General features: G+C 36.9%; 2 protein-coding genes across 2 annotated transcripts; both read right to left on the bottom strand.

The window, feature by feature from the left end:
• Positions 1 to 86: 86 nt before the first annotated feature.
• On the bottom strand, positions 87 to 3,497 carry LOC9320262 (NADH dehydrogenase [ubiquinone] 1 alpha subcomplex subunit 9, mitochondrial). The gene is made up of 12 exons (XM_002884150.2): positions 3,277 to 3,497; positions 3,059 to 3,155; positions 2,495 to 2,559; positions 2,297 to 2,382; positions 2,093 to 2,177; positions 1,916 to 1,986; positions 1,590 to 1,721; positions 1,193 to 1,308; positions 975 to 1,098; positions 828 to 896; positions 632 to 752; positions 87 to 544 (listed from the first exon to the last, which is right to left on the bottom strand). Exons 1-12 carry the CDS (start codon positions 3,377 to 3,379, stop codon positions 405 to 407), a joined length of 1,209 nt encoding a protein of 402 aa, XP_002884196.1. The 5' UTR covers positions 3,380 to 3,497; the 3' UTR covers positions 87 to 404.
• Positions 3,498 to 3,977: 480 nt separating this feature from the next.
• LOC9322342 (ethylene-responsive transcription factor ERF120) lies at positions 3,978 to 5,514 on the bottom strand. Its single transcript, XM_002884149.2, has 2 exons — positions 5,168 to 5,514; positions 3,978 to 4,354 (listed from the first exon to the last, which is right to left on the bottom strand). The coding sequence occupies exons 1-2, from the start codon at positions 5,472 to 5,474 to the stop codon at positions 4,161 to 4,163; spliced, it is 501 nt and encodes a 166-aa protein (XP_002884195.1). The 5' UTR covers positions 5,475 to 5,514; the 3' UTR covers positions 3,978 to 4,160.
• Between the last annotated feature and the right edge of the window lie 7,584 nt (positions 5,515 to 13,098).

Raw genomic sequence — 13,098 nt, 5'->3', positions numbered from 1 at the left:
CAAATTACTCAGGGTTTAACCTCTATTGCATACAGATTCATGTTGAAACGTTTTGTCGTTAGTGAAACATACAACACCAAGCTATATGGAATGCAAAGATATGAAAGCATATGGCTTTAGTTTTACTCAAGAGTAAAGTAGTACATGGAGTTCGAAACCAGACATTGCATAACCTCTAAGGGACCAAATCGCCCCATCAAGAAAGAAACTGTCCCCTCTCTAACTTATAATGATGTAGATGTGTTATAATTTTTTTCCAGAACACAACAAAGAGGAGGACCTGTTTATTATTGACAGAAGTAAATGAAACGCATCAACATAGCAAATCTGGTTTCCGCAATCTCATTGTGACACTTGCATGAAAAAGTTAGTCCAGAAAATGAACTTTGAGCAGAGAAGCAGCATCAAGGGTAGAAGTCTGTTGGTATCTTTTCACTGACAGTAGAACCGAAGTTAGGCCCACCCTTGCGATATTGGATAAGAAACTCGACCGGATATCCCTTCAATTTATGGGGGACAAGGTCCAAATCCTGAAACTTCAAGGCTGAAATAGCCATTGTTGTATAATAAAGAGTGAGACTCAGTTAACTAAAGGAAAGAACCCATTTCACTTCTATGAATAATGACTAACCCTTGTCAGATACAAGTGTATCGGTTGTAAGTGCATTGATTTGATCCAGATTGAAGATCTGAGGAGAGGGTAAGGGGAAAGGGACTTTGTTCACCATGAAGTCTCGAGGAGCTGCCATTGCCTGGAACAGATTGTGACATATGTGAAATTAGTATTGGAGTTTCTACCATAGACAGTGCACATTTGATCTTTTTACCTTGGCAATTGGAAACGGAAGCTTCACATACCGAGGCCACTCACGAATCATATCATACATGATCTCTGCCTGCAAGACACACTTGGAAATCAAACCCACTGAGCTAGCACAGTGACAGAGAGAGAATGAAGGATTAAAAGAATTTACCAACTCATGAGTGGTAAAGACATCTGGACCACCCAATTCATATGTTTTCCCCATGCTGGAGCCATCATCCTTTAGAGCTGCAACGATTGCAGCAGCAACATCAACCACATAAACAGGCTGGAATCTGCAATGGGGTTGTTGTCAGGGAAGGAACTAGATCTACATTGCAAGTTGCTATGAACCAGTGAAAAGAATTGCACTAAGGATTTAAGACGTACTTGGTGGTTCCACCCCCTATGAGCGGCAGGAAACCATATTTTTTAACGAACATTGACCAGGGGTTCAAGATTCTGTCTTCTGTACCAATCATGGTTGCAGGTCTCATGACGGTGGCCTACGAAACACATATACATCAAGAACTGACTAGAAGCAGCATGCTGATGACAAAAATTTTATATAAACCATCCCAGGTTCATTTTTGCTTTCAAAATTTATGAGATTTTTTAGAATTTAATAATAACATCCTATACAGTTTTTCCAGTTCTGCACAAAAAAATCTAAAGGATCGTTCTTTTCTATGAAAAAGAAGCAGGACCATGAAGAATGAATAAAAAATTACGATGATAATAATTACAAAAGAGAGAGTTATATGTACTGAAAGCCGGACAAGTATACCTCAGGCAGCGCGTTCAAGACAGCTTCCTCAGCAGCAGCCTTTGCCCTCAGCATTCTTGAAGGAGATGACGCTGAAGCTCCTAGGCAAGAAACTTGAATGTATCTCATTATCCCACCGTGTTCCTTGGCCACCTGAAACAACATAACCACAAAGCCCAATCTAATTAGAAATAACCAAAAGAGCAAGCCATAGTAGATCATATCATCCTGAAGGTTAAAAAATGTGTAGCTCATTTCCGCAGTAGGAAACAATCTGAGGGGCAACAAAAATGGAAACCTGTTCACTAAATTTTTTGGAGACAATTCATCAGGATTCAAACACATACCAATGCAAGTTTCTCAGCGATATGATGATTCGCATCTTCAAAACTGAAATTTCTGGTCTCGTACTCTCTTCCTGAGGATTAGATTAAATATCATTCAAAATGGAAAGAACGGTGCTACTCTTTTAGAGGTTTAACAATAATTGCTAGAAAAAAATAAGATAGACAACATAAATTTACCAATAAGATTGATAACGACATTAGCCTTGGCCATGACAGCCTTAATCGAGTCTTCATCTCTTGGATCAAATTTCATGGGAACTACCTGGAATATACAGGCAACAAACACACATCAAATTTTCCGATCCAAAGCATAGTTTTCTAAAAAGATGTTTTTTGTGGCATACCCTCAAAAGGCTTATGCTAAATAAAAGAATATATTACCTGTCCTAGATCTCCCATCAACTTGAGATGTCGAGGAGAGTCCTCTGAGCCTCGGAAAGGAACAAGCACTTGTGATCCCATTTTAGCTGGAAGAAAAGATTCACTTGAATTTAGCAAGTACCAAAAAAATCAACAAATGTAAACAAAAAACAAGATTGATTAAGCAAACTGGTAATACCAATGATAAACCCAACTCACCTAGCTGCTGCACAAGATAACGACCCAGGAATCCTGTGGCTCCAAATACTGTAGCTACAATGCCACTGGCAAAGCAAAGGAGAAATTAAGATTTTCATAGACCAACGTATATTCTTTTCCTCTTAACAGAAGCTCTCGATAGAAATTGACAAATTCCGCTACACTGAACCCCTTAGAAATGAAAAAATTTCTCTATAAAGGCAACTAATTCACAAAAGCTATCCTCTAAGCTCAAAACTAAAAAAAGATATACAAACTAAGCTTGATTTAACCTAACAGCAACACACCAATAACATTTCTCATTCCCATGAGAAATCTCCAGCATTTCCTTAGAAACCAAACCCTAGACAAACAGAACAGAAAGCACAGAAAAATTCACTATACTAAAGCTACCACAAAGCCATTAGAGATGATACATTTATCCGTAAACGGCAACGTATACACAAAAGCTATCCTCTAAGCTAACTTAAATCCAAACACGGACCAATTTCATTTTCTCCTTCCTAAGAGAATTCTCAAGCATAATAATAAGGAAACAAACCCTAAAAGAGAGAAATGACATACCTAACGGAAGATCTCCCACCAGTACCCTTGCGAGCGAGGTGTCCCACGCCTTTCGTAGCGAGGGAAGACGAGTAGCGACGATTATCAGTCCCATTCACTGATTAAAATCAGCAGAAACACACAAAATCATTAAAACCACAAATCTCTCATTAGCGCGAGACTCATAAGCAACCTAAAACATCCGAATCGAAGAAAAAAATCAATGGCAGAAACTTAACGGTGATTAGAGACTCCATAGAGCGATCTGAGAGAAGAAGATGAGTAGATCGAAGCTTCTCCGGTGAGAGGCCGTTGAACTAATCTCCTGGAAAGTGCTTGCATCCTTCGTTCTCAGTTACACGATCGATGGAGAGACAACAAATACAGATGAGAGAGAGAAGGGGAGAAGATGAAGAAGAGAGAAATGGGAATGAATAGAAGAATTTGGTGCATCGAGTATACAAGAAATGGGCCTGGTATTTTGTAATGTCTCAAATGGGCCTCTTAATGTAAACCCATTTGCTGCGACGATAAGTAACACGCTTAAAATGAAACCACGTCATTTTGTGTTAAGTAAGCCCATTTATCAGTAAAACGTCGCCGTATGATGAATACTACTATTGGATTCCCTTCTTGTTAATTAGTATTTTTTTTTTCCTTGATTCCCCTTCTTGTTAATGAGAGTTTAAATTCTATAATTAAACAAACGGTCATAAAATTTCAAAATAACTTAATTGATTTTAATATATGCTTACATTTGTTTTTTTTTTAATTTTATGTAATCACATGCTATAAAAATATAGACTTTATTGTCATTGGTTACAAATATTGTATAACTACAATAAACCCAAACCAAAAAAAAAAAAAAAATACACACAACTGGAAAGAAGAAAAAAAAAGAATAAAATACACACAGTCACACACATGCAAGACCAGTACCTTACTTTATCAAGTTTTGTATTATCAAACAGAATTAAACCAAACCAAATAAAAGAATGCTTCACTTTAGTTTCTTGCAAAATAACGTTTTACTATTCAAACAATTTATAAATTACTTGTGAAGCAAGTAAGATGCTTCTTCCTCATGAATAACCTTCGTGTGCTTCTCTTCCGTTAATTTTTCTCAGTCATCTTCCACCGTCGTCTTCTTGGTTGATGCTTCCTCTCCGTTCTTTGTGCCACGTCTAGCTGGTCTTCTTACGACAAGTTCAGCCGCCGCATCGTTGTAAGCCTTAGCCGCCATCTCCGCTGTTGGAAACGTTCCAAGCCATCTCCTTACTTTCAAACTCGGATCCCATATCTCCGCCGACCATTTACCTGATGGCTTATGAAAGTACATAAACTGCATGCTATATATAACATATTGGAACATAATTTACCTGATGTAAAGAAAATACATAAACTAGCACTACTAAAACTGTAAAGGGTATTCAGTAGGCCTGGGATTTCGGTTAACCGTTCGGTTATCGGTTGGTCCATTCGGTTTCGGTTCTTTCGGTTTCAAAATTTAGTATCCATTCGGATATTTTGAAATTTCGGTTCGGTTTCGGTTCGGTTCCGGTTCTTTCGGTTTTAAAATTTAGTATCCATTCGGTTATTTTGTTTAGGATATTTTCGGATATTTAGGTTATTTTTGAGTATTTTCGGAAATTTTTGGATATATTTCGGTTACTTTCGAGTATTATTATTTTTATATATTTTTCAAGTATTTTTGATTATTTGGTATATAAATAACTAATTATTTTGAAAATATAATTGTATTTTGGGTATTTCGGTTACCCGAATTATATCGGTTCGGTATCGATTTGGTTACGGTTATTTCGGTTATAGAATTTAGTATCCATTCGATTATTTTTAAATTTTCGGTTCGATTCGGTTCGGTTTTTTTGCTTCGGTGTCGGTTCGGTACATTTGGTTCGGTTTATTTGTGCAGGCCTAGTATTCAGCTAGCAAAACAAAGACAAAAGTGTGGGCTTCACTGATCAACCAAAGCCCATCAAAGATTCAAATGATAAAGCCTCTTTAGACTCCAACGGTAACAGAGCATCTTCACACAAACCTTGTGCTCAGCTCCGTACAGTCAAAGCAGTCTCTCCAGCTCAACATACAGCTCATTTGGATAGAATTTACCTGATGGCTTTTTCCTCACTCCTTTGTGCTTCTTCTCCTTCCTAATTATCTCTTCGTGTCGTGGGAAGACGCAACCGTAGCAGCCGGTGATACTACAAAGAGGACAAGGACCAGCATTCAAAGGTGGAAGATGAGCTTCCCATGCATTCGATCGAGTTGGGTGATGGAGACATGGAGTGTCACTTCCGAAGTTGGATATCACTTGTCGCAAAGCAGTGACCATGATCACATGTTCTTGATCTCTCGTCAAATAAGGAGTGAAGTTGTTGTTTTGATCGTAAGAGGGAACATTTTCTGAATTTTCCATTTTCGTGGAGTCGTCGAACTGAAAATCAATTAAGTTTCGAAAGTGTGTTGTGAATTTTTTAAAAGAAACTGACGAGGAAGCCAAAAAAAGGTTTATATATAGAAGGGTACAAGGCATGCATGGTCCCATGCGAATCTTTAGACACGCGGCACCAATTAGTGGTTTTTTTGTTTCTTTTGGAAAACGATACATCACTAGATATTTATTTTCTGCAAACGCGATTGCTAAATTGTTTCGATCAACTTTTATTAGTCTTGACAACCGAGTAAACCAAATACACTTCTTAGTCAACATATCATGCCATATAAAAAAAAAAAAAAAAACATATCATGCCATTGTGTGATAGAGCGGATCCAACTGTATTTTGGCTTAAATAAGGTAGGTTCATTAATTAAAATTGAAGTCTTTTTCTGTACACCAAATAAATTTGTAATCTGGACTGCAAATATACACATTTTTTTAATGTTTAATAGTTGAGTTTCAAACGTAACAATAGGATTGTGTACTTTCATTATCTTTTTGAAAAATTATTTTATATTTTGCTAAACTTTTTAATGGGTTTATTAATACAATAGTTGTATGTATCAGTCCTTGGATTAATCACTACAAGATATACGATATGTCACGTCGGTTTTTTTAAGTCGTTTGCTAAACCGACTTTAAATGCTCGAGGTAAACGCAATTTGGCGTCGTTTCAATAACCGACGGCAGATAAAGTCACTTTTTAATCAAGCAAAATATTTTAAAGCTTATGAACTCTTGGATGTTATTCCCTTGTGCCTCTATATGTGCAAAGCTTTTCTCTTCTATCCCCATTTATTCTACATACCCTTATATCTTTATTATAATTTTCATTCTCCACTTTGCCCTTTCTTTTAATTTTTGAATTATTTAAATAAAAAAATAGTTGAATTAAAAACTAAAACCGTCAAAAAATAAACCAATCACAATTCATCTCTCTCATCCTCTCCAAAACATCCATATAACTCACGCATCCACCATTAAAACTCAATTGAAGGTGATTTCTTTTCCTATTCTACAGTTTTTGTTCACCTTAAACGTGTTTGAAACTTGTTGATAGTATAGAAACAAGTATTTATGTTAGACTTGTAATGTAAGATATTTATGTTCTAATTTAAAGCTATTCTTAAATTTCTTGAAAATTCGTTTTTAGTATGTTTATTGAGTTCATCTTATTAATTCTCATTTGTTTTAGTCTATTAAAGTCGGATTGCGTAGATAATTTATGGAAGTAGTGGTTGAATCGAGCTAAATAGAACATAAGATTTCTCCAATCTGCAGTTATGGTACTACTGATATTACAGATACAACTGGTACTACTGATACAACATGAATTACAGAGATAACAAAACAACTATTCTAAAGTTAGTTTTTATTTTGTTTCAGGTGACAATGAGTAATAACCATTGCACATTAATACATTTTCATTAAGGGGGAGATAATTTAAAGAGTGGAGATGAAACAGAATGGATTTCAAGGGAAGATGTTTGTCAAGCTCTTTTGATGAAGGCATCTATTAAGGAGATCACTGGCGTATTACCGGACGATATATCTAATTCCTCATATGTCTTAGTAGATTCTACCTGATCACGTACGAGATAAGACTGTCTTCCCTCCGGTTTATGTTGGTCAAAAGAAAAAGGAAGACTTCGAATAACAAGGTTTCCATCGGTCGGAGAACATCGAGGAAGAAATAAAAAATCTATTGGAGGCTTGTACGAGTATTTACAGAATGATGGTAGTCAAAGTTAATTTCTATGTTGGTGTAATTGTTTATCTTTGGTTGTAAAACTCGTTTGTTCTGTTTTGGTACAACTTATAGTATCTGGTATAACTGCGGTACAAGTACGTTTAATTTAAAACTTAACATTTTACACTCTCGTGATACAACTAAGTAGAACTGATACAACTGTAGTACAACTACGTTTCACTTTTAACTTTAAAAGTAATAAATTTTAAAACCAATAAACTCCATCTATTTCTATGTTACCGAATACAAACATACCATACTTTAACACATAGTACTATATGGTTACTTTGAAAATTTTAAATAAAGAATTATGTTCCTACAAAAGAGCAAACATTCATTATACTTTCATAGTTACTTTGTAAGTTTTAACCAAGTATTTATGTCAAACATGTAAACATGTTATTTTACACATATTATTATATGATATTGCTTTAAATGTAGTTTAATTTTCTAATATAGAAAATACAACTGCAGAAAATAAACTGAGTGCAAGGTACTACTGATGATAAGTTTAAAACACAAAAATACAACTATGTTCATGTCTGTACAACTGAAAGCTTGAGTACAACTACTTGAAAAACATAGTTTGATGGGTCCCATTTATCCAAACATGTGGTTCTTAATGGGCTCTATTTGTCCAAACACGTGGGATTTTGGAATTATAACATGTTAGATGTGGTTTTTAATGGATCCCATTTATATTGATTTTATTTTCTTAATCGATTTATTCATAAATCCAAATGTCATAATTATACATTTGTATCTAACAAAAAACAGTTGTACCGATGAGAAACAATTGTACCCAATAAAAACAGTTGTACCTATAAAAAAACACTTGTACCTAATTTTTGAAATACATAGGATCCATCAAAAAAAAATCCAACAAAACCAACCCAAGATTACAAAAACCAAACATCCATCCAACAAAAAAAAAACCAGACATTCATCTATTCAATCACTTTGAAGTCTTTCTAATCCACACAACATGCCATGTTCCCTAAGCGAATACCGAACGAGAATGCCATTAACCACAAACCAACATAATTTCTCTTCTCTCATACAAACTGTGTGAAGCAACAACATCCACGTCTCGCCTCTATATCTTGTTGCCCTCTTCTTAAAGGGTCGGTGCGCTATGCGCCATTGCGCTCCATTAGCGCGCTTTTTAAAACCAAGATTCCACATACACGTATACTTGTGGTTCTCTTCCCTATGCATGTGCCAAATGTGTTTAAACTTTGGATGCAAGCGAAACCAATTCTTCTCACCTTTCCCAAGGATCTCTTCAGTCTTTGATGATAACTTACACTACTCTGTATAATCGGTTTGCTTGAAGTAAAAATTCTCAGGTGGTAATGGTTGGATATCCTTCTAATCCTCATCATTATCCTGCAAATCCAAACATCACTGTCATGAATAGTTGTACTATAGTTGTACCAAGAAAATTTATTTGTACCAAAACAAAAAAAAACAATGATCCAATTCTCGATGTACATGTGGACGCGATAGAGGAGACCTCTCAGATACGAGCCATCATGAATTAGCAAAATAAAACACAAAAATCTAAGAGATTTAAACCATTTCCCCAATTTCAAACCTTAATTTTGAATAAAAACCCTAATTTCACAACCTTAATTTCACAAATTAATGACTTACCTTCAATGTTTGACAGTTTAGGATAAAGAAAACAACAACATTGATGAGGAATTCGGAAAGTGGATAGTGAATATGTTGAGTTTAAAGAACGTTGACGAAGGAAAACAAAAAAAGAGAGAGAGAAAACGAGAGAGAGAGAGAGAGAGTGAAAAGCTTTTTATTGTTGTAAACTGTGTTGTTCTATTGATTAATGAATGAGATTTCGATACATATATATACATGATGAGGGGAGACAAATCCCCATTGGGCTAGTAAACCCTAAAGCCCAAAAGCCCACTAAGTACAATATAGGCCGTCATAAGGAGAATCTTCAAGAACATGGGCATGGGCCTTCTAGGACATGGACATGGGCCTTCTAGAATATGCATAAGGTCCACGGTTATGGAGTCCATCCAACATGTGGTTTATAACACTCCCCCTTGGATGACATAACCGTGTAGATGCCAAAGGATCTCAGTAATACGCTTGGGGATGCTGCCTCATTAAAACCTTACCAGGAAAACCCATTGGGACAAAACCATGGTTAAGGAAAAAGAGTACAGCACGTATTACTCCCCCTGTTTTGGTCATCCCTGCAAGTCCTTAAGTCTCCGCATTCCAATTTGATGCGTGAGCTTCCTCAATGTCGATGTTGGTAATGCCTTGGTAAAGAGATCGGCTGAGTTGTCGCTGGATCGAACTTGTACCACTCGAACTTCTCCATCCCTTTGCAAGTCATGCGTGAAGAAGAACTTTGTTAGAATGTGCTTCGTCCGATCTCCCTTGATGTAGCCGTCCTTGAGCTGAGCGATACAGGCGTGTTGTCTCCTCATATGATGGTCTTTGATGTTGTAGTAGCTGCGCCTTGAAGAAGGCTGCCTACGTACCCTTGGAAGGGATCAAGCCACACGTAGTTCCTATCTATTGACCATGCCATAATCTGATTTTACCTGCATCAGCAAAACAAACTAAACCAAAGCAAACTAGACCTTCTTTGGTTAGATCAGTATAGAATAAAACCCAAATAAACAAACATAGGAAGAATAGAATTTAAAATTTAACCAAACCTTCCTTCAAACCTTTCTAGTGCCTTTGGGTTGATCATGAACTAAATTTAGGCAAAGGAGGTTCACGGCAAAACATATGTCTGGTCTAGTGTGGCTAGCCAAGTACATTAACGCTCCTATGGCACTAAGGTATGGCACTTCAGGATCGAGAACTTCTTCCTCATCCTTCTTTGGACCGAATGGATCACTATCCAATCCGAGGCTTCTCACCACCATTGGGCTGCTCAATGGGTGGGCCTGGTCCATATTGAATCTCTTGAGTACTTTTTCAGTATATGCCTTTTGATGCACAAGGATTCCATTATTCACGTACTCAAGTTGCAATCCCAAACAGAATTTTGTCTTGCCTAGGTCTTTCATCTCGAATTCTTTCTTTAGATATTTGACTGTTTGGGCGATTTCCCCAGAGGTTCCAAGGATGTTCAAATCATCCACATATACTGCTATTATCACAAACCCTTCGTTTGCAAATTTCTTTATGAAGATACATGGACTGATGGGATCATTCTTATAACCTTCTCTGACTAGGTACTCGCTTAATCTATTGTACCACATGCGTCCACTTTGTTTCAGTCCATAAAGCGATTTGTTCAGCCTTATGCAGTATTGGTCTCGAGACCCTTTCTTATCTTTATCTTTGAGCTCAATACCCTCTGGTAATCTCATATATATCATCCAGTGGACTTATATAAATATGCAGGCATTACATCCATTAGCCGCAAATCAAGTCTTTTTCTTTATATAGCCAGACTTAGCAAAATTTAAATGTCTTAGCATCCACCACAGGGGAGTATGTTTCTTCATAATCTATCCCCGGTCTTTGTGAGAATCCTTGTGCTACAAGCCGTGCCTTATATCTCACGATTTCATTATTCTCATTTCTCTTCTTCACAAAGACCCATTTGTGTCCTACTGGTTTTTACATCGAATGGTGTCCTTAAGGTCGGACCAAACTCATTCCTTTTCTTAATGATTCTTAGCTCCACGTTTTATGGTCTTGTACCATTTAATCAATCAAGTCTTTGAGTGCACTCTAGTATAGACGTGGGCTCCTGATCCTCATTTATATTCATAAATTCAAGTGCTACCTTGCATGCAAAATCATCTTATGTCGACATTTCTTATATGTTCCATTATGTTCCAGACATGATATAATCGATTTGAGATTTATTATGGTCAGGACCTTTAATACTTTGCAGCTTGGCGTCCCAAGCTACATTATATGGTACCTGTACCTTAGAGCCGGCCGGCCTTATCTCCATGTCTGGGATGGTTTCCTTAGTAACCTCGGATTCCTATTGCACCTTTCTTTGATTTTCGAGGATTTTTATCTTTGGAACCTATTGGTCTACCACGTTTCTTTCGTGTGTTAGACTCGGTAGCAATTTCATTGATTCGCTTTTGGATATCAATACGTACTGGTGCATTACAAGCTGGTATGTACGTTTTTGTAACTTTCTTTGGGTCAGCAAAGGAATCTGGCAATTGATTAGCTAGCTTTTCAAATGTATAATCTTATGGACCTCTGATTCTCATGCCAGAGTCCGAGGATCTTGCCAATTTAAGGATGTTTGATTTCATTATATTTCTTTTATTGCTTTACCCAGCTTGTTCGTCTCTCCACCTATAGTAGGAAACTCGGATTCATTAAAATGACAATCCGCGTATCTAGCCTTAAATAGATCACCCGTAGTTGGCTCTAGATACTTAATAATGGTGGGAGAATCAAATCCAACATATATTCCCATCCTCCTTTGAGGTCTCATCTTTGTTTCTATGTGGTGGAGCAATCGGTACATATATGGCACACCCGAAAGTCTTTAGATGGGATATGTCTGGCTCATGACCCATAAGTAATTGGGATGGTGAATATCTATGTTCACTAGATGGCCTTATGCGTATAAGTTCTGATGCATGTAAAACAGCGTGTCCCCAAGCGGCTACTGGGAGCTTCGACCTCATGAGTAATGGTCGAGCTATCAATTGAATTCGTTTAATGAAGGATTCCGCTAATCCATTCTGTGTATGTACATGTGCTACGGGATGTTCCACACTTACCCCCATGGACATACAGTAGTCATTAAACGCTTGAGACGTGAATTCACCGGCATTGTCTAGACGTATAGTCTTAAGCGGAAAATCTGGAAAGTGGGCTCGCAGTCTTATTATCTGGGCCAATAACCTAGCAAACACTTGGTTTCTAGTAGATAGGAGACAAACATGCGACCATCTTGTCGATGCATCAATGAGGACCATACATATGTCTCCTTGTATCCTTTCCAGAAATTTTAAGGTCTCTTTATTTACCTTAGCCGGTGATGGCCTTATAATGAGTTTCCCTTGTGAACATGCTTCACACGTGAGATTCTTAGGGATAACTCTTTTCTCTCTTAGGGTGTGCCCCTTTGAATTAGTTATTAGTTTACGCATCATACTATGACCCGGATGGCCAAGCCGGTCATGCCATAAAGTGAATTTCTTGATGAACTCTTTGTTCATTGCCATATTAGCTTCGATCATATCGATTTTAGCATAGTAGAGACCAGTGGATAATGCGGGTATAGTCTCTTAGGACTTTCTTATGTCCTTGGGTGATCTCAATTATATTTAGGAATTCTTTGTTCCCTTCACCCTTTGTTTCAATATGGAAACCATTCAATCTTATATTTTTGAAACTTGACAAGCTCCTCTTCGAGCTGGGTGAATATAGGGCATCGCTTATTTCAAGATGCGTGCCCTTTGATAAAAGTATATGGGCATGACCATGGCCCTCAATAAGACTAGCTATACCCGCTATGGTGCTAATATTGGCATTTTTCATTATGAGATTTAGGAAAATATCTCTTATCTTTTGTGTGGCTCCACTATCCACCACAATTATGTTCTTGTCCTCGGCCATTTCTTATATGGACAAGAATCATGTTCTAAACATAAAATAATATAAAATAAATTCAAGCAAATAACAATCAATGAACACATAAAATGCAAAGAAAAACATAGAGGTTTTGATGTCGAAGTAAGATTTATCAACTTGATTCTTTTATGCAATCAGAAGTTTCATACTCTATTAGATCATCTTGATCATGTTCACCATCTTTATATACCAAATGGGCTTTAGGATTCTTCCCTTTTACACTCTCTTGATAGAGGT

Source organism: Arabidopsis lyrata, assembly GCF_000004255.2.
Source record: "Arabidopsis lyrata subsp. lyrata unplaced genomic scaffold ARALYscaffold_3, whole genome shotgun sequence".
In the NCBI taxonomy this organism is placed as follows: Eukaryota; Viridiplantae; Streptophyta; class Magnoliopsida; order Brassicales; family Brassicaceae; genus Arabidopsis; species Arabidopsis lyrata.
This window is presented reverse-complemented; position numbering and strand designations above follow the sequence as displayed.